This window comes from Pleurodeles waltl, chromosome 2_1 (assembly GCF_031143425.1).
Source record: "Pleurodeles waltl isolate 20211129_DDA chromosome 2_1, aPleWal1.hap1.20221129, whole genome shotgun sequence".
Taxonomy (NCBI): domain Eukaryota; kingdom Metazoa; phylum Chordata; class Amphibia; order Caudata; family Salamandridae; genus Pleurodeles; species Pleurodeles waltl.
In genome coordinates, this window is record NC_090438.1 from 100,947,292 (window position 1) to 100,970,205 (window position 22,914).

The 22,914-nt window shown below is 43.8% G+C and overlaps 1 protein-coding gene across 3 annotated transcripts in view; it reads right to left on the reverse strand.

Moving 5' to 3' along the window:
• Positions 1 to 22,914, reverse strand: part of LOC138261655 (actin-binding protein WASF3-like) — a 288,156-nt gene that overhangs the window by 71,188 nt on the left and 194,054 nt on the right. For all 3 annotated transcript variants that reach the window (XM_069210859.1, XM_069210869.1, XM_069210847.1), the window contains exon 4: positions 11,404 to 11,557. In XM_069210859.1, coding sequence (XP_069066960.1) covers positions 11,404 to 11,557 — 154 coding nt within the window. The remainder of the gene's footprint in view (positions 1 to 11,403; positions 11,558 to 22,914) is intronic.

The following is a 22,914-nucleotide window of genomic DNA, read 5'->3' on the forward strand; positions in this document are numbered from 1 at the left end:
TCTCCCCAACATCTGTTGGTGTCCCCATCCTAGGTAGGGTGGGACACATGAGAGATAACCCCTCAAGGGTTGGATGGATATTTGAAGCACAAGCTTCAGTGAACTTTTGTTCTTGTTTGTGCAAGGGTGCTTACCATAGGTGTAGGTTGGTATGTCCCCATGTATTCTTCTGTTATTTTATGGTTAAGTAGGAGAAATCTAAAAGTAATCCTGATGGTTATAATGCTAGAATTTGGTCTATTATGTTCCCTGATTATGCTAATTTGAATAATGATACTGAAAGTCACTCCTTGGCAAGATGAAAGTATTTAATCGCAAATGTAGGTGTCATCATTGCACGGTACTGTTGATTACTGTCAAAATGTTCAAATGTCACGAGGGGGGCACTGGGATTGTTTTGCCATGTGGATTGTTGGATTATATTCTCCCTTGAGGAGACCTGAGAGATTACATACTGTTTGCCCAGAGTGATTCTATCACTTTGTATATATTTGTAGATTGTTGCATATTATTGAGTAGTGTGTGTGAATAATAAATGTACTTTTACTTTATCAAAAGAAAAAGCACAGACTGGACATTCATTTATTGAGAGTCATGCTTGCATACTTGTGAATGGGGATTACTAGCCCACACCACCTCCCTTGAGTAAGCCTTGGACTGCTCTGCAACGCTACCCTATGAGAGTCAAGCGCTACAATGGGGTGTTTGGTTCTCAGTGGCGGTCGTGTGCGGACTCGTTACTTGTGCAGGCCACACAACTAATGACCCACCTTCCAACACAATGCATGATGTATCTAGGCTTTAAACAGTATCAGTCACACCCACAAGCACAATGACCAGCTCATCAAGGGGCTGTGGCTATAGCCCCAGTGGGGAAAGGGAGGTGTTGGGGCCACAGGCACAATGGTTAGAGACGGGTGAAGGCGCATCGGGATCACTGCAAGGGGGAACATTGTTGTGGTACAGCTGCATGAAATTGCAGCCCATGATCAGTGGATTGTATGGTTATTTTTAAAGTTTACAGTGAACACCTAGCAAGTTTCTAGGAATTAAGATTTTTTTTAAAGGAATATGGAATTAGTATTGTTAGTTATATTGGTAATGCCCCAAATAAAAGATATAATAGGGATGACATAATTTTTAAGTTTGCAACACTATAACCCCACAATCATCCTTTTACAGGAAACTCACTTTATAAGGGGGGAGGAAACAATTTGAATTATTCCTGGGCTAAAGAATGCTTTTTTTCATTGGCAAGAGCTTCGCATGGGGGACTGCAGTGATTTTTAGTGAAGTAGTAGAAATCAGCTGCCTGACTCCTGTGGTGGACGAAGATGGGTTTCAGGTTATTGCCACAGCACTGATCCATAATAAAAGATATAACATTTCCGTTATTGTAGGAGGCTGAGCTGCTGTGTGGTGGACATCTATTGTGTTGGCACCTTACACCAGGTCCAGGCAACCCTTATTAATAAGTGTTACAGTGTCTAGGAAGCCAGGAATCTCAAGTGGTAGCTCTGGTGAGCAGCCAAGACTTATCTAGGAGGAGTGTGAAGCACTTGCAATATCACAGCAGTCACACAGTAACTTACCACACTTGAAAGGAACCACACAGTGTTGCAAAAATAAATGTACTTTATTATCGGAACACTGAACTAGAATACTATAGGCAAGTCCCACTTTCTGGAGGTAAGTACACACAAAATATACATGTGTAAGTACTAGGAATTAGCATAAAAACATTAGCAATAGCAATAGCAAGGGCCAAATTGGGGGGGGGAACCATATGCTAAAATAGTAGAGTACGAGAATGGGTCTCTCACCAGAGGATATGGAGTCGTTAGCCAAGGGCTCGGAGAGTATGGAACCCCAAGAGGTATGTATCTAGAAGACACCCAGCGACCAGGAGAGCAGATGTAAGTTACCTGGTCATCCATTAGGCTAACATGGGTGACTTGGAATTGGAATAATGCAAGAACAGGACTAGGCCGGTGGAACCCAATGGTGGATTCTGGATGAAGAGAGCCTGTAAAAGAATGGGACAGAATCCAGTCTACGTAGGAGTGTCCAGGTGGGGCAGGAGGCAATGCCTCCTTTCTTTGAGTGATGATCCGGTAGGACGGTGGTGGAGAAAGGCCAGCTGCGGAGTCCAAGAGATGCAGAGGAGTCCTTGAAGTCACCTAGGAGCTGTCTCTCGACGGTCGCCGGATTGCAGATGGGTCAGTGATCAGGAGGACCACCAACAAGCACAAGCAAATGCTACTGAAGCTGGTGGATATTTGGAGAACTGAAGAGGACCAGCAAGGTCCTTGAGACTCAACCCGTGGAGGAGAGTCCGGGCTGACCCTAAGAAGAAGGACAGCCAGAAGAAGCAGTCAGAGCCCCCACGAGCAACACGCTGGAAGCAGGCACAGGAAGTCGCATTGAGGCCCAGGCAGCACAACTGAAGAGGAGCCCCACGTCGCTGGAGCAGCAGAGCGGAGACTATCCTTGCAGAGGTAGAGTGCTGGGGGCCGGTGCTATCTGGAGCCTAAAGGTCCCTTGGAGCAGGAGTCAATAATCCTTGGTTGCTGCAACAGTTGTGGTGCACAGGGATTTCATCCTGGAGGAAGAGGCAAGGGCTCACCATCTCCCAAGTTGGAAAGAACGCAGAGAGGACCAATAGGACCACTCAGAACCACCACCTTTGTTGGAGAATCTTTGCAGGTCCAGATGACAGCAGATCTCAGCAGCCGGATGTCATTGCCTTAGGTGCCTGCAGATGCAAGGGAGTGACTCCTTCGCTCCAAGGGAGATTCCTTCTTCTTATTTGGTGCAGCTGAAGTCTTGCTGACCCCAGAGGATGCACAGCTGTGGAAATGTTGCAAGTTGCTGATAGAGGCTGTGGAAACAATGTTGCAAGGTGAGGTCGTCTCGGTGTTTCAGTCTTGTTCGGTTCCTGTGAGGTCCAGCAGCGGTTCCGGTAGCCATTAACAGAAGAGGTCATTGCAGAGGAGTCCTGGTGGAGTCTTTCATGCCAAGTCTGAGGACCCTCCCACAAGGGTGTAGCTCAATAGCCCCAAAAAAGGGGCTTGGTCACTTTGCAAGATAACCACATATCAGAGGGGGTCATTGACATCATCTGCCTAACCTGACCAGCCAGGGGCCTCTGCCCATCTTGGTTTCAAGATAGAAGAATCAAGTAGCCACATGGAGGAGCTCTGGGCACCACCCCTGGGGTGGTGATGGACAGGGCAGTGGTCGCACACCTTTCCTTTGTGCAGTTTTTTGCCAGAGCAGGGACTGGGAGTCCCTGGACTGGTGCAAACCAGATTATGCAAGGAGGGCACCAAATGTGCCCTTCCTAGCAAGCCGGTGGTGTGGGGATACTACCCCTCCCCAGCCTCGTAGCACCTATTTCCAAAGGAGAGGAGATTGCACCCCTCTCCCACAGAATATCCTTTGTTCTGCCTTCCCCTGCATAAGCTGGTCAAGCAGCAGGAAGGCAGAATCCTGTTTGAGGGCCTGCCGTGGCGTGGGCTGCTGGCAGACCCTGGAAGACTGGTAGGAGCAATACTGGGGGCTGGGGGTCCTCTATGGAGCCCCCAGAGTGTAGAGAACCCCCAGAGTGCATGGAATCATGCCACAAATACTGGCATCAGTATTGGGGTATTATTTTGACATGTTTGATACCAAACATGCCTAGGTTCGGAGTTACCATTATGTAGCTGGACTATAGGTAGTGAAAATGGCCAGTACATAGCTGCGATGGCCTCTCCGCACTTACAAAGTCCAGGGAATTGGGACTGGAGTTCATATGGGCACCTCTGCTCTGCAGGGGTGCCCAAACACACAGGGACCTGCACCCTGCCCTTACAGCTGGACGGGCCTACCATAGGGGTGACTTACAGTGACCTGGTGTAGTGATCAGCAGTGAAAGGGGGCACGCACCTTTTTATGCATGCTGCAATTGCAGGCCTGCGGACAGTTTGCATGGGCTCCCATGGCTGGCATAATACATGCTGCCGCCCATGGGGGACTCCTGGTGTACCAATGCCCTCTGTACCTAAGTACTATATGCTAGGGACTAACAGGGGTACACCAGTATGCCAATTGTGGGGTGTAAAGGGTACCAAGAAAACCAAATTTAAAGGAGAGAGCACAGTCACTGGGGTCCTCGGGAGCAGGATCCCAGTGAAAACAGGTGGAGATTTAATTTTTTTGCCCTCTCCCCCTACTGATTCTTTGAATTCTAATTGCATCCAACTCAAGAAGGGTATGGAGCAGATGTTGAATGATTTTTGTACTCGGTTAGGAGTGCAAGATGTCTGGAAAAAACAAAACCCAGCTGGCAGAGTGTATTCTTGGTTTTCAAAGCTATATAGGATAGCTCCAAGGATAGATCTATTTTTATACCATTTCACTATCTCAAAAAATTCTCAGCAATATAATGCAGAAGCTGTTTTGAACCGCTCAGAAGTGATTTTAATAGAATTCCCACTTCATGGTCCCAAAAAAGAGGGGAAATGAATTATGGAGAAACTTCTGCTGAGCCAAGATGCACATGTTCAGGCTACAATTTGGGACTTCTCATTCTCTCTCTTTTGACCTATCAGAAAAAAAACTAGGGATGAGCAATACAGCTTACGATTGGCCATCAATAAAGGCTATTACACTGTTTTGTATGAGCAATCATTTTAGGCACATCACAACTGGGAGGGTAAGAAGGAAGCTTTGAAAGATTTCTTTTTTAAAGGAGCATGTCCTAAATAGCTGCACTTTTAACAATCGGGTATATGAAGAGGGGTAAAAAACAGGGTGTTTTCTGGCCTGGACGGATAAAGAACAAGCATTTGCAATGCAATAAGGTCTCGCATTTTTCTGAGTTAGAGCTATTAGCAGTTGTAAACTCCCAACCGGATTTTTCTTGCCACATTAAATGGAAAAAACAGCGCGATGACGCTGCTACAGTTCACTTGTAGTGAAACCTATCAGCAAAAGTGCAATTATCTACGTAACCGGCAAAAGTGCAATTTACTATGTAACAGGGTTGATGTCATGGAAAGTGCTCGACTTCTGCCCAACAAGATCGTGCTGCGAAAAATAGATAAAAAGTGGTCCAGAAACCTGACGGGAAACAGCGAGCCTCGCATGTTTTCAGTACTTGGTCGTTGCGCTCGAGGAGGCCTAACCACCGGAAAAAGCATGACGTATGCATGCCTTCCACTAATGCAGATTTTGAAAGGCAAGCCCACAAACCAATGAAAGACACTGACGTGACATGGGCGGGGCTCCGAGCCCTTTTCTAACTCCTAAAGTGCCTCACAAGCGAAACACATGCGCAAACGCATGCGCAAGCGCATGCGACGCATGCTTCACCCTAAAAACTGAATCAAAACTTGATTATGGGGATTAGAGAACCTAGCACTGGTCAGTGCTTAACTTCTTAAAAATATGCGACAGGGCCCTCTTCAGGAGGCCACTGCAGCATGCACAAGTGATTGCTCCAGTCAGCACTGCCAATGACAGTACCAACATAAATACTAACCATCATATTCCTGCAAGTGTGACAATTCTGACTGTTCTAGGCCCCCAACGCTATAAGAATGGCTTGGGCAGCAGGTATAAGTCAGTTTTAAAGTATGTTGACTTAATAACAAACTGTTGTGCTCATCTCTAAATTAGATAAACTGCGCCACCTTGTGACAGACTGCCATACATGTCAGTGTTGACAATAAAGTGCCTGTGCTGAGTCCCAGAAACCACCAGCTCAAATTAGGCACTGCTGGCACAATTAGAAAATAGTGCCCGGGAATCAGGAATCTCTCAGTGGATTATTATATCTCTCTGTGGAAGGGGGAGTTTTCGACCCAGGGGTCAGCACAAATAGAACAATTTTTGTATGAGGTAGGATTACCAGTGCTAGAGACTGAAGTGGCAGGCAGCCTGTCGAGTCCTGTCAGTGGGGATGAAGTTAGCAATGTAACAACACAACTGCCACGGTCCAAAACCCCAGGGGAAGATGGCTTTGGAGCTGAATTTTATAAATGTATTTGCACTTTACTTGTAGCCCCCTTAACAACCCTGTTTAATTCCATTTCATCAGATTGCTCCCTCCTGCCCTCCTTTAAAAAGGCAGTGTTAATCAATTTTTTAAAGAAAGGGAAAGATGAAACAGCACCATCTTCTTATTGGCCAATAGCACTTCTAAATAAGGATTATACAATTTTTATGAGAACTCTAGCTAATCGAATTAATGTCATTATTAACAGTCTAATTCATTCTGACCAGATGGTTTTATTTGTGGACGAAGTTTGAGTCCTAACACACATTACCTAGCAGAGCTTATTGCAACAGACATTATTCCTGCGACTACGGTTTTGTTGGCGCAGAAAAGGAGTTTGACTGCGGGGGCTGCGACTTTTTATTCAGGATTCTGGAAGGATTTATGCTTCCATCAGTACTCATGAGGCTAATTGCCTGTCTTTTTTTAAACTCTTTGGCCCCAGTTATTATAAACAATATGTATGCTAGCACCGGGTTTCCCAGCAGAGGCACTCGTCCCCTATCCACTATTCTGTTTACTTTATTCATCGAACTTTTAGCCCAATCTATTTGCTCTCACAAGGGAATTATGTCCCCTATAGCAGGCAGAATCAAATTAAAATTATTTAATGATGATCTTGCTCTTTTTTAACTCCCTAATGGTTGTAACACTGAGACTGCATTGCAATCTATACAGAGATACAGTAAAATTGGGGGAGGGGAGCAGGGGGATCTTCTATATCAATCAATCTAAAACTGTGTTGCTTCTGTTTAATACCACTCCTGATATCTTACCACCCAAACCTAGGGCTAACTATGATCGAAACCCGAAAAGGTATTTAGGATTTTATTACACAGACCTAATTTTGACTCCTATTGTTGAACTTTCATTTCACTTTTATTAAATATTCAGGCCCTCATGCCAAAGTCAATCGCACGGAAGACCGCCACGCCAGTCTTCCACCCGCCGGCCCTATTAAGAGTTGCCTGCTGGGCCTTAACATTGACGCCGGCTCATAATTGAGCCGGCGGAAATGTGGCGGTAATTCGGGTAATGAAAAGCACAACGGAACTGTTCATGGGGGATCCTGCACTGTCCATGTCAAGTGCTGGTGGAAAGGGGACTCGTAATTCCCGGGGCAGTACTGCAAGCAGCGCTGCCCTGGCGGATTGAGGCGGTTGGCAGCGCTAGGGTGGTGGCTGACGGCAACCTAGCGGTGTCGGCAGTCCGACCGGGGTGGCTCTGCCACGGTTATAATATGGAGGCTGGACCCCTGCTTTGGAGGCGGTCTGACCTTCACCGCGGCCCTGGCAGTCTCATGACCTCCAGGGTTGTAATGTTTCTTTTTGTAGTCTGGATATCTCTTTCCCTTTCCATTCTAGGTTGAATTTCTCTTATTAAACTTTCTCTTATTATCCCTATTTCTGTTTTTTTTAAATGCTCCCTGTAAACCTGATGTTTTTTAAATTAAATTAGATAGCATAATAACTTAATTTATATGGGACAATAAGACACCCTGCGCTAGTTTAAATTTTTTATAGCTACCAAAATCCAAGGGTAGTCTAGCACTCCCAAATTTTAGGTTGTATTATTGGGCAATAAATAATTATGGTATTGGCAATTTATCTGGGGCTATTAAGGAGCTAAGAGTACAGAAAAACTGAAATATAAGTCCCCGCAACTGCTAGAGGGGGCTCGGCACCTGGTATTCCAGAAGTACAATATTCCAGCTATTGATGCTGAAACACCTTGGATAAAAGTAAGCATCTATCTCCCTGTCACTCTGCGGGCATCATCAATAGATGGTGGATCATCAAGTGCAGTAAAGTAGGAGGTTTTTTTTATGAGGAAATATGCCCGACCGACCTTCAGTATGGAGCCATTTATAGCTGTTAACACAAACAGATTCTTTATGTCCTCAGTAATTTAACCTCAGTAGATATAAACCAATCAGTGATGTTAGTCAAGAAATTGTACGCAGTAGATAAGGTTAATGGTTCTCTAAGGTTTTGGTACAAGGAACTTCGCTAAGATCACACCAAAGCTACTGAGGAGATTGGTGCTAAATGGAGACAGGGATATTTGACAGAGGTATTTCAGCTACTATACCTACTAAAAGGTTTCGGTCGGCCAGCAGGAAATGCCCTAGATCAGTGTTCCCCAAACCTCATCGGTCTGCGGATCAATCGGCACAGGGCCGCCCGAGGTCTTCAAATCTTGAAGGCATGTTTAAATACAATTAAATTAAAATTATTAAATCAAAACAAGCGGGCCACGGCAAAATTATCAAACATTTACCGGTCCGCGGCGATAAAAAGGTTGGGATTCACTGCCCTAGATGATAAACGAGGGGATTGGGAACACATCTTTAGTTCGTGTGAGGCGGAGAGCGAATATTGGGAACAGATTTTTGCTCTGATCTCTAGAAGTGTAGGGCAAATGGTTAAACCTTCACCCTCACAGGGCCTTGCAAATCCATCCTCTTAGGAGAGAAAAGGTGCACAATTTAAACCTTTTTATGTTGTCAACTTAATGTTGTAAAGCACAATAGCATAAGTAAACAGTCCGACCCCTGTTGGTATAAATGTATTTAAAAACTGTATTACTGCAAATGGAGTTATGTTTTTTTCTTCTTTGTTTTCAATACTGATTACTTGAGATATGTGCAAGCTGTATCCCAAGCATAATAAAAATAAATACAAAAAAAGAATACGCTTTAATCAAGGGGTAGAGCTGGAATTAAAACTAGTAAAACAAATGCTAAAACTATCAAGCATTAAGAAGATTAAAACCAGCTATCATCATCACCAAGGAGATGCTCCAGTAGAACATTTCAGTCAAACTTGTTATGCGAGGCAATCTACAGGAGAAACAGAAGCAGAAATGGAGCCAAAATGTAGAGAAATGGTGCACGCTTGTAAATGCACATATTGTATAACATGTAGAAGTTATTCAGCCTAATAGAATATTGGAATGTTGAGGGTTCCATTGAAGACAATGGAGTAGCTGTGGGCTTCTCAAGGCTGGTAAAAGCCCAGAGCTCCATCATTCCAATATTTGTCTTTCACAGCTTTTGCTGTGAACAAAGGACTCACGAGCCCAAGGGGATTTCAACCCTCTCAGGCTCGATGAGGCCTTTGTTTAACTAATTAGAACATTCTGCCAACTAGGGGCTATGCCGGCCATTAAAAGGCCAGCTCCCTTGTGCTGCTCCCTTGTGGAGCGGTCCTTTATTGGTCCGTAAACCTGTTATGGAGGACTTTAAGGATATATTATCTTATGATTGTGTTATTCAACTTATTCTCATCCTTGATTAATGTTTTGAAACAGGTACCGATGGAGAGTATACAGACTCTAAAATATGGTCAGAAACTGACAACAATTGGAACAAGAGTTTCACTTTGCAATAGCAGCCTCAAACAAGAATGCCAATTAAACCAAGCAAGAATTGTCCAAATAGGACAAAAAGAAGCACAGTGCTTGTTTGTCACTTGGGGCATCAAGAAAACAAAATAGAAATAAATAGTTTCCAGAACCTTGTTTTGAAAAGTAAAATGTAACCTACCTGTATATAAAGTGATGCAGAATTCTGCATACTTCTGCCTGGAGGAGAAGGACAACTGCAAAGTACTTCACAACTACAAAAGGAGCTGTTACAGTTCTAAACTAAAATCAAGAACTATAAAAAAGGCATCTGAGAAGATAAAATATGTACTTCCAAGTAGAGAAAAAGAAGTTCACACAGAGAAGTGAAGGGACACTGATGAATCCGAATCTAAAATGTCTGACCAGAAGATTTTGAAGGTAAATGACCAACCACAGACATTGACACTCCCAGCACCTGCAGCATCAGCTCCATAGCAGACCTTAGATACCACAGGAGGGTAGGCCCCAATGGAGGCTGACATGTTTACATCCTAACCAGCTTGCCCAAGGGACACTCATTCTGAAGGTGTGTTCATGAATTCCCGAGAAGGACAGTGATGGAACGAAAACCTGTCACTGCAATGTGAGATACCAATAAAGACAATAACCACGGGTGTGTGGGTGGACTGATTGGACTGCAGTACGTGAGGTGAAATGCCGTTGTTTCAATGCATGCTCGTTATATGTTTCTGAGGGCAGGAAATGTTTTAAGGGGGTAGAGTGCAGCAACCATGAAATACACACTTATTTCAATCATTAGTTAATTTGTTACAGCTGTCAGAATTTGTCTGAATATTTACAGTGTGTTTCTGGGATAGTAGATTAAATGTGAATATCTTACAAATGCGATTCTGCGATTCATAAATTATATTTTTGAAATCATGAAAAATGCTCATCTGAACATATATATATATGTGTCTCATTACATTCATTTAAGTCCTTGTTAAATTATTTGTATTCAAAAGGCACAATCGGCATTTAAAATTGAAGGCGACAGGCATGCTCTTGGTATTGGATGAGAAAGGAGTAATTTCACACCTAAAGAGCTGCCAACTCACAGGGTGCCACATTGTGCAGCACAATATCGGCCCCCTTCACACGGTCTCCCGGTGAGGAGCCAATATCACACGATGGCAGGGAAGAAGGGCTGGAAACCGCTGCACACGGTCTGTTTCCAGATCATCCCTGGAGGCTCTGAGCAGCCGATGTCCATTAAGAGGTATGAAAACTCAGCCACCTTTTTTTTTTTTTGGAAGTGAGGTTGATAGGTGGAGAGGCAGAAATGCCTTTTAGGTAATTCTTGGCACAAGGATTCACCCCTTAAAAGTCACACCCCCCTCCTCAAATGGCCAATTTTGTTTTTAGGCGGCAGGTCAGCGCCAAGTCAATATGTGCTCTACCTTGAAGTTCACGAGGATTCCATGTGACATGATTTGTACTGTGGAGACTAGAGGTTGCCAGGGCAACGCTTGATGAGAGACAGAGTCAAAGTATGGGCAGAGCTTAGCAGAGCTGGGAGATGGTGCATTCTCAGTGACAAGTATGATTGGAAGAGATACTTTCGACAGCAATAATTCCACGAGGAAGGGCCTATGGCAGAGCTGATGAAGTGTAGCATTTCCAAATTATTTTAGTATTCCATGATATTCCCCCTTCCCTATTGTTCATATTAATTTGGTTCAATGCTGTAATTAGAGGTTTATTTTGGCACCCCAGGCTAAGTGACATTTGAGTAGGACCCTCACATACCCCGCTCATAATGCTATATTTGATGCTTTTAGAGCTAGTTTGTTGTCTCTTACCAGTTGCTGCCTATATGACTGTTATATTAAGACAGCCTTGTTCTTGCTGGCAAAGTATCCAGAAGGCACAAGGTGATTACAGAATGTGATTTAGAGATGGTCACTACTTCTGAAAGTGGGGCGAAGTCAGTTAATCTGTCAGTTTCCTACCTGTAAGGCGTAAGAATGTTGAGCGGAGGTGGTTTGTCACCTCTGTGGTACATCTCCATCACTGGGTTTGGAATGGAGTTCCTAGATACCACTTGTTGATTTTGCACCATGGAACTTTTGAACGCCTTCCTCATGTTGATATCCTGCAGTGAAACTATTGAAGGAAAAAGAGAATCATAATTAGAAACTTTGAAACCTATAACTAAACAAATCTTCAATGGCAGGATATTTCCTTCTGATGTATTTTAAAAATGTTATTTGCACTACAGAACATACAAAATTACACTTTACCCATTGTTGCCTTCTGTCAACAATGTCAAAAGTCAAATGCTGTGCTTTACACTCACACAAGGAAGGTGTAGGAGGTTATTGTGAGGTATGTTTTAAAGGTGCACTACAGACTGGTTCTGGTATGAGTTGGGGTAGGTAGACAACGTTTAAGCTTTTTGCTTCATAGCTGATCCTGCACCTGTCCTTTTTCTTCTTTTGAGGAATGTTGTTTATTTAGCTACAATGTTTCTCTGCTTTACATTTGTTTCAGAAATCTGTGCACATTCTGATTGGTCTGCATACAGATATTTCCACTGATCTCAAGATAGGGTGGAAGGCAAAGTAACACAAGACTCCCACAATGAGGTACCTGCATTCTGTACTGGACTTTGGTAAAGCTACGCCCTCATTTAGAGTTTCTTAGTAAGTGTGATGTAATATTGCAAGTCACTGCTAGTGTTACCACACCCGGCAAGCATATGTTGGTGGGAATTTCAATGAGGAATAACTTGCAGAATTTTTTTTCTGCAGGTTTGTTCCCATTTATAGCACAGTCCCTCTGCTGGTGCTAACTGCATGCATTATTGTAAATCGGAGAAGTGTATACATGTGTGGTAAAGGGCTTACCTGCACATTTAACAAGACACCTAGCACTAGCTCTGAAGGAGGGCCTACTAAACCATTCCACACCAGCATGCCTTAGGCTGTGAAAGTGCATGATACCAATAATATCTCATTCATAATATTGTTTTAAAGCATCTGTAGATACCGAATGGAAATGTGTTGTCTTTAGTGGTGTAGAAATATCCATACCAAACATTTAGACAAAGCACAATATGGTGTCTTGCACTGTGTACACTGGGTATGCTAACATAACATAGTTTGTTTACTTTGTCTAGTTGCAAAGGACGGAATGCCAAGGTGTACTCGCCATAGTTTGCAGCCTAATAGTCGGTGACATCTGAATACAGAACTCACCGATTATAAGGCTGAAATCCACTTCTATTCCTTCATCTGGGCGTTCTGCTTGTGTGAAAAAAATGTATACATATGTATTAAAATCACTTGTGATCAAACAACCTGTTTAAACCAACAAAAATGTCAATATAACCTCTTGTGGTCTGCAGCCCTTCAAGCTCTGCTGTAATTTAGATAGAGGCCTCTTGTGGTAGGAAATCTGTCCCACAAGCAACTCATACCATGCAAAGAGCAAATACACCTAACAAATTTACAGACACCACTTATATTACAAACTTACAGACACCACGTATTAAATTCAGTTGTGGTCAGAGAATCATTACCCAACATCACAAATGCTAATGTGCACATGACACCCTTTGGACCAACAAGCCTGTCTCTACTGCCTTAAACTAGTACAGGGAAAACTAGGGTGGGATACATAACTACCAAATATACTAAGGCAAGGCAGTCTGGTCAGCTGTAAATGGAAAGCTGTGACAAATGTATAGTTGCCGGATGTGATTAGTAGCAAGGCAGCCAGTAGGAGCTGCAATTTGTACTAGGTCCACTAATGACTTTGCACTGCAAGTCTTCCTTCTTTTGTGTTCTTTGTAGACATCTACAACAGCCTTAAATATTTACAGTATTAAATCACTTGCCTTTCTTGACATAATATGTAAAGCTTATCTGGAAGCCACCGCCCAATACATACGAGGAGGATGTACATGAGATGTGATGGGAAACATGACCAACCAAAGGAATGCTTTATCGCTATTTATGACAAATGGTACAGCTATGATCCAGGCAAGCGATCTGGACATGAAACAATATAGAAAGAGGTGCAAAACCTAACGAGGTGAAATACATTCAACCAAATATTGACTCAAGAAGCTAGAGGGTGGCACATTCATGATCATCGGGATTAATGCACCATACACACAATGGTGCACTACCCATGCCTAAAACTCAATCCTTTCCCCCAAGATTCATACATCTCACGGTAGAAACTCTTAGATCGTATAAAGTGCCAGAGAGACATGTGCTCCTGCATTATGCAACCTCGTTAACTTTTCTTTTGACTCTGTTGGGTTCTGTCTAACTGGGAACCAGCTTTACTAGTATCTCTGTTAAAAATCTTTCACCTAACCCAACCCAACCCAACAATCCTTGCTACCTTATGTTTCTAAAGTGTTAGAAAGGGAGGTGAATCACCAGGTCTCTGGCATTATCAGTAAAAAATAACCTTCTGGACAGCGCTCAAGCGGGCTTCCATGTTTATTGTTGTGCTGGACTTCTATTACTATCCATTATGACCCATCCTAAGCTCTTTTAGGTTCAAATCGGCAGAGAGGCACCCATCCTTCTGGACCTCTCAGTTGTCGTTGATACTGTCACTTATGCGTTACGAGGATGCACCAAGCGGGCATCAACGATAAATCTGTAGGCTAGCTCACATCCTACTTGAAGGAACACAAGACAGCTGCTGTCCTTCCACCATATCAACCTTCCTTCAAACCATTAATCAGCATTCTTCTTTAAGTTCCACATTGTTCAGTCATTGTGTGGTTCCACTCGCGAAACTTATTAGATCTTATTATTTGTTTTCTTATTAGAAATGCCAACTATAGCCAAATCATTTTAGGTTTGCATGCTAACTCACAACCAGCTCAGTGCCTGTCCATGGTGGCCAAGTGGAGGAGTTCTGCCTCCCTCAACCTCAAATTACACACAAATCAAGTTATGACCATTGGTGGCCGACCAGCCGGTTGCCTCTTAGGCTCCTTTTTTGTCCTGAGTCGTTCTCTGCTCTGTGCAATATAGGGTTCATGTTCAATCTGGACGTCACCTGTTCTACTCAGTCTCAAAGGTCACATTGTAACAAAGCGGTTCCGGCACAGAAAATTAACTTGGCAAAGTTAAAGGGGATATTGTAATGTGAACAGCTCAGCCGTGAACAGAGTATCCCAACAGAAACACAGTTAAAACCAAACATTCTGAACACCTCGCTAAGATCTATGCAGGAAGGGAGGCATGGGTTACTGCAGGAAACAAGAGATACACACTTCTCCCTCCTTTAAATACAGTACCAGCATAAAACATCTGTGAATAACTGCATAAATAGGACTACAATATACCCATTACTTAGCTTAGAGATGGCTTGTCAAAATTGGTTTATCACGTCCTGACATCCTATACTTTATTGGCCTTTTAATTTTCTAGTGACTCATGAATAATTGGTCTTTAAAACTACTACCCAACTCACATTCCAGATTCTCTCAATATCACTTTTAACAGCATTTTAGAATATCTTCACAACTTTCAGGACCTCTGTGACCATCTTAAACACACCATCAGCACCTTAATCTTCATGCAGTTGCCGACATTGATATGAAGAACTTTCAACCTCTTCTTTGTGGTCAAAATAATCTTTTCTCTTTACCTGGAGTTCCAATTATCTTGCAGGCCATTCGGCAACACCCCTGAATTCCACTTCTTTTCCCTAAGACATCCATCCCGGACACAACACTCCCTGCACTACATTCCTGTACTTCTTTGTTGCCCTAAAATAGCCAGTGCTTCTCCCTCAATCATGGAGTAGATCTACTCTGGTCCTTTTAGACAACGCAGTGCACAAGCGATCAAATGTTCTCCTCTTTGCCTTCTTTGTAATGACACAGGTACTAGGCCTCCTGAACTGATGTCTGTGACAGTTACAGTCTCATCACCTAATACAAATGCCTGTAAACTAAGAGCATACTTCCAATCTTCTTTGAACATGTTAAATTCTTCTTGACATTATTTGCATCACAGGAACTCTGCTCATTTGCTTGGCAGAGGCCTTAGATAAACTGATTAATCTACATACTCCTTGATGAATCCATGTGCAAAAAGAGCACCAGCTCCTCTTTGATACTAGGATTTTTTATGCCTGTATGGCATCTGCCAAATCTTTCTTGGGTTTGACACCTGTATCAGATATTTGGTGACCTAGATAATTTTCCTCTTATACCCCAAACATATATGTCTCTTACACACATCTTAAGTATTAACTCCGCGTCCATCAACCATACCCTCTCATCATGTTCCCTCATAGCACTGCCAAAAATCAAAAGATTTTCCTGATTACACCAAACTCCTGGTATCTTGTGGAAAGGTTTAGTCATGACTTGCTGGAAAAGAGAAATGGCAAAAGTAAGCAAAAACAGCATTCTTTTGAACGTATAGGCCCCCATGGGTGTAGTGAACACTGTTAGCTTGAGAGAAAATCTGTCTAGTTCAACTTAATGACAAGCTGAGGGTAGGTCAAAGGTCATGTAGTATTCTACCCCTGCCAGAGTGGTCACTATTGCATCAGTACTGGGCAAGGGAAATCTGTCTACAGTCACCTCCCAGTTGAGGACTCTCCGATCAATACAGAGATATATTATGAATCGCTTTCTGTGGTACAGCTATGGGCCCTAATTGTTTAGTTGCTTCCACAGGCTTAATCACACCCATGTAAATTTACCTTTGCAGTTAGTGACTTACACAGTCTTGTATGCTTAACAGAATGCACCTTACTTTGGGAACCACTAGTACTGCCTTCTTTTTCAGCCTAATCCTGTGCTTGTAACATACCAGACAACCTAAACCATCCACAGAAAAGTTTTTAAACTTAGTCCCCAAATCAATTACCTGTTGGTCAACTTTCTGAACCTGTATTTGTGGATTGGTGTTAAGAGGTAATGTGACATCTAGTAGTCTTTGATGTGACCTACCAAACTCCAAACAAGCCTTGAAGTAACCCACCATTTTATGAGCATTCCTCCATATCCACTAGGTGCACTTAATGGCACCTACCTTAACACTACTTCCAAAATCTTTCTTAAATGCAGATTTCAAGACTAGCATTAATGAGAGCAAGAATCAAACCTCATGTAATCTCTTCTTACAAAATTACTTGGGGGTATGTTTTCTGCATTCTCAGTTTCTTACTCATACTCTTACTCATACTCTTAGTTTGAAATTTACTCTTATTTGAAACTTTCTCCACTTTCCTATTCTGTTCTTAGTTTTACTTGAGCAACATTTATTAAACTGACCTTTTTGCCACGGGCATTACAGTACACGTACAAAGCCAGACAGCTGCTTGCATTAGCTTTGTGACCAAATCTTCTACACTGAAAACACTCCCCTGAAAAGTTGATCTTACTTGCCTCGAAATTCTCCTTTTGTTTTATGTCATCCATCTCTCTTGATGAGTTATTTCTTTGTTTTTTTACTACTTAGCTCATGCACACACTTCATCATGTGTTCTACCCTTTTAGCTATGGTTATCACTTCAAGAGAAGGTTAACCTTTTTGCCATAGTTCCTCGCTTATTCTGCAACTACAATACTTAAGCATCAACTACTCTTATTTTTTTCTTCAATAACTCCACTGAATTTACAGAAATAGGAATATAGGGCCTGATTAGGAGTTTGGCGGTCCGACCGTCGGACTGTCAAGCCGGCAACCTCCAGACAACGTATCATGATGGTCCCATGGGGCTGGCGGGACAGTCAGTGAGGAGGCATTGGCTTCAGCACTAAAAGAGAGCTGAGGCCAACGCCAGCTGCACTGACTGTGCTGCCGTGCGCATTCTGAGTGTGCTGACAGGGCCCCTCCTGTGGCCCCGTCTCTGCCTTTCCTCCGGAGTCCACGCCATGGAAAGGCCAGTGGAAAGGCAAGTCATGATCAGCACGGCGGTGCCAACATCGGAACCGCCATGCTTGTCCACGACTTGCAACGCCACGAATGCATCGAGATCCATGATCCTAGCGGTGGCAGTGGTCTTGTGGGAGTCTGACTGCCAGCATACTAATGTGGTGGTCAGACCGCCAAGGATGCGGAGGTCCAACTGCCACCGCGGGTACGACGGTCCTTGAAATACCATACTCATAACCAGGGCCATAGTCTTCTATGGATTCATCTTTACCTTGTTCTCTCAAACCAAAAATCTCTGTTCCTTAGCACCCAAATCGGGTAAAGTTTCTAGATCTTCTTGTCCTTCCCCTACCACACAATGCAATAAAACAGAGTATTTGTGTTCTGCACTTAAGTTTGCTCTGTATGCACTTGCATAATTGATAAGGATTTTTTTCCATTTATTCCACTTTATAACCAGATTCTCAAGGCTGTTTAGGAGGAGGTTTAAACTTTTACATACTTATTGGCCTGTAATAACGTGTGCTATTTATCTTGACTTTTGCTAACCTAATACAAAATTACTCCCAACTACAAAGAATTCTTGTCGAACCATAAACTTGATGAAAACAGCATGTTATGGGAAACGGTGGGCCTGTCACCATAGGCAACAAGCTTCCGACTGACGAAGTATTTCTATGCTATGTCTGAACTTGCACATTTCATTAATGAAAGAGAACTGGACGTGAGGCAAGATGGGATTTAAGTAAAGTACGATCTGCCTCTCATGCTACGAAGCAGGCTACAACCTGTGTGCACGTCACCGGTAAACAGGCAATATCTCCCGCAATGCGCACAAAGAATTTTACCTCAAAATGTGGTGTTGGTCACCGTATGTTGCATGCCGTAAACTTGCCGTGGTGCACCTGTCAACGGCAGTAAAGTTTGGAAGACGAAGACCTCATATAATGCACAGTTATCTTAGAGCTTTAGGGCCACATGTAGCAAACTCCGAGATTGCGACTTGGAATCGGTGTCTCAGACACCGTCTGCGACTCGCTATGGGGTCGCAAAGATCCACCTCATCAATATTAATGAGGTGGGTCGCATTTTGCGACCCCCTAGCGAGTCCCTGCACTCACAGAGATGGTGGCCTGCTGAAGTCAGCAGACCTCCATGTCTGTGACTGCTTTTTAAATAAAGCAGTTTTTTTCTTTCATTTTGCAACCCGTTTTCCTTAAAGGAAAACGAGTTGCAAAATGAAAAAAATACCGAAACCACTGCCTGCTCTGAAAAAACAATCGGGGCAACATTCACATGCGAATGAGTTACCACCAGTGTGACACTGGTGGTAACTGCGAGTTGCTTTGCGGCCGCATTCGCAGTCACAAAGCAATTCTGAATTGCGATGTGAGTCGCAAATAGGAAGGGGACACCCTTTCCTATTTGCGAGTCGCATTCACAAATTGCGAGTCGGTACCGACTCGCAATTTGTGAATGTGCATCGCGTTAGGCCGTTTGCATGGTGCAAACTGCGATTTTCGCAGTTTGCACCATGCAAACGGCGTCCTACATCTGGCCCTTAGTTCCTTTCACTATGCTGTGCCTGTCACTGGCAATGTAAGTTGGTGGGCAAAGACTTCAATGCGCACATGACAGAGTTTTAAAATGAAAGTTGCATTCAGTATCGAAGTTCCTTCTGTGCAATCCGAACTCAAAATATGTCTGCCACTGCAAGGTTACTTGTTTCCCTTATGCTAGGTTAGGTGAACTCACAATATGGCTGTCATAGCATCGTTGAACATCTATTTTTACATTCGGTTGAGCACACTGCTGATATCCATAGGCATCTTGTATCATTGAATGTTTGGGCTAGTATTTCCTACTGTGAACAGCAGATGTGTTCCACTGCACAATGTGCTATTACAACAAGTATTTGTACCTCTTTTCCCTCACCGCTGTCAGCTCAAAGAGTGACCATTACCCTAAATGAGCTCAACATAGGACGATACAGCTTTCATTTACCAGCTCCTCTTTAACAGTGAACTTACTTCATTTCAAATGGTCCACACATAGCTTCCTTGATCTGCCAAACATCATCCCTCTGTGTTGAGGTGTGCGACAAGCTTGCCTTTTACATCTCATCAACAAAGTAACAAAGTAGTTCCAATCAGCACACCAATGCAATTTAGCAAAGATGAAGCAGGGTCCTTTAATGCAAATATCTCAGCCATGGACACTGCATCCCAACTGATGCACGGTTAAAACAAAATAGTATAAAAGCATCATTAGGCTCCTTAAAGGAAGGGAAACATGGGTAACAGCAGGAAAAGAGACAGATATTCCATTCATCTTCCTGTTTCTTCTGCTAGATGGTACTCAAGAAGACGGTACCTCCCCTCTCACTGAAATATAAGATGTTGCATATTCATACCTCAACTACTGCAATATCCCTTAATCCAGACCCTCCTCACTTGCCCTGTGTCAACTGCAGTGGCTTCAGTTCACTCACAATGCAGCTGTGCAATGTCTACTTGGTCTCCCCTGTTGATCTTCAGTGTGTCCTCTTCTTAGAGAACCACACAAGCTACCAGTATCCTAGAGGTCTACTGTTAAGAGCCTGAGTATTTGCTACAAAGCAGTGTTTGGACAGAGCCCTGAATTCATTAGGCCAATGTTCTTATTTACTCAACCTGCTGGCAACCTAAGATCTTTTTCTGCCACACATTTGAACATATTCAGGATTCACAAAGTGCAGTTGGGCAGCTTGTCTTTGTCTTACCATGTTGCTAAAGGAAGAAAACTTCACCATGTCCTTTGTTCTTTATGACTAATCACCCTAAGTTCCCGAAAACACTCATATCCCAGATATTTTCATAGTCCCTTGCGTTTGCTACCTTTTCCAGCTATTTGGCTCCAGGATTACCCAGCATGTATTTGTGTAGTGAGCAAGTAAATAAATAACCAAGATAAGGTACAGAAGGAATGCTAAAATGGGACCTTCAGCGTATTAGGAAAGTAGGAGTGATAACCTAACCGTATAGCATCAGGAGACCAAGGCATTAGTTAAAGCCCCCAAATTAACCCTCCTTAAGGAGGGCAAGTGGCCAGCAACAGCAGAACACACTGCCAATTGTTATGTCCTTAACATATGATGAAGCAAATGGTTAAAAGCCCCATGATAAGTGTACAGAATAATGTTGACAACCACCCCTTACCATGGGAGAAGAAGGACTGAACAACATAAAGTAGAGACACAATGGTGGTGTATTGTCACTGCAAATTCTGTGGGATTTAAGTAGCTGCTTATTCCACAGACTCAAATGCACAAAATGTCAGATATAACACCAAAAAGTGCCTATTATTTAATAAACTCAGTAAGCTCACATGCACCTATCCATTCGCTAAAAATGAGTAACGGGGGGACTCTCCACACCACCCCATCTGCCTTCACTCACTGAGAGTGTCTACCACCAAATAGGTGCCAAAGGCCAGGAAGCACATAGACAATGTTAGGGCACAAGCACCCACTGACACACATCCAGCTCATGGAGATTAAAAGTCAACTATTGTTGTCAAGCAGAGATGAAACACATCAAACTTTGAACAACATAACATCGACAAGAAGTCACAGCAAAGTGGTAGCTCCTGGTCCCGTAGATCTATAGGGAATTTAATACCAGACCACAGAGTAAAGCTGCAGTAATAGTGAAAATACTTATGGAGAACTGTCAACTGACAACGCACTCTCCAAGGCCCAGACAGTAAGCCAATGCAAGATGGTATCTAGATGGAGAGATGCCTCACTGAGGTCACTGTTCTCCTCAAAGCTGCTGTTACACCACAAGAAACAGACTTGGAGCAACCAATCCAACAAAATGGCTCTAAGGACAGAGTGGCAGAAGTAAAACTGGATGGCAGCAAGTTGACAGAAACACAAGTTACAACGTCCTCAACTACCTGTTTTAGTGATCCTGAATGTCTGTAAGTATGGTGCAACATGTTAATGTGCCAACAAATGATTTGCTTTGCAAACAACAGTGTGAAATGTGTTTGAACCCCCTTAACCCTGCACTTTTGCTTCTATCCCTCTCCATACTGATATTTCCTACTTTCAGCATCCCACCACACAGATAACCCCAACTGTGAGTAAATATATCTCTAAGAGCCAACAAAGACCAAAATTAGAACCAACAACTTATTGTGTTACACACAAATGAGCGTTGAATACAACTTCATCCCTGTGGGATGCTACTCCAAGGTTTGCTCAAACTGTCCTCCATGGCAAGCAAACTTCGAGGTAGGGTTCAATAGCAAGTGTGGTCATCTTTACCTGGATAGCTGGGGTGTAGCGTACTGTCCAGTGTCTGCCCCTTGCAATGCAAAATACGCATCCCCCCGCATTGCTCACCGCATTTTGGTGAATCAATTCATCACTGTAGTGAAGTTCTGTTGGGTCATTTCAGCTCCCTACCAGACACTTTTTTGCAAATTTTAGCGCCGGTTTATGGTCCTTGAAGAACCTCAGCTTTCTTCTAGACTCAGCATACAATTTGGCTGGGTACTGTGAAGCATATCTAATACCCTTCGGGGGGCTCTTTGGTTTCCATGAACTTTCACCTGGCATCTTACACCATTGCACTGGTGAACACCCCCACCCACATCGCCGGACACACGCTTGACCCCATCTTCTCCGCCAGCAAACACGTTTCCTTCAGCCACGCCTCCGCTCTACACTGGACCGACCACAGCTGTGTCCACTTCATCTTCCGACGTGAGACCCGCCACCTCCGCACTCAACCCACCCCTCGTCGACAGTGGAACAAAATCCCCGAAGAACAGCTTTTCTCCACGCTCATCGACAACCAACCTACCTTCACCACCGACCCCAACGACGCAGCCCTCAGCCTCACGAACTGGATCACCAACTGCGCAGACAACCTTGCTCCCCTCAGACGCCTTTCAAGACAGGCCAACACCAAAAAACCTCTCTGGTTCTCTGACACCCTTAAAGAATCTAAGAAAACCTGTCGCGCCCTCGAGAAAGCCTGGCGTAAGGACCACACCGCTGACAACATGACCGCCCTCAAGAACGCCACCCGCGAACACCACCACCTGATCCGCGCAGCCAAAAGGAATTTCTTCACTGATAGACTGGACAAAAACAGCCACAACAGCAGAGAACTCTTCAGCATTGTAAAAGAGTTCTCCAACGCCAACGCCATCACGCCCTCACAAGACCTGTGCAACTCCCTCGCGACCTTCTTCCATCGTAAGATTACCGACCTTCACGACAGCTTCGGACACCAGACCCAGCCGACCAACACTGAACCCACACCCCCAGCCATCACCCTCAACGCCTGGACCCACATCAATACAGAAGAAACCAAAACCACCATGAACTCAATCCACTCCGGCGCCCCCTCGGACCCCTGCCCACACTTCATCTTCAACAAAGCCGACGACATCATCGCCCGCCCCTCCAGACCATCATCAACTCCTCTTTTTCGTCTGCTACCTTCCCCGAAAGCTGGAAACACGCCGAAGTCAACGCCCTACTAAAGAAACCTACGGCTGACCCAAGCGACCTGAAGAACTTCCGCCCCATCTCGCTCC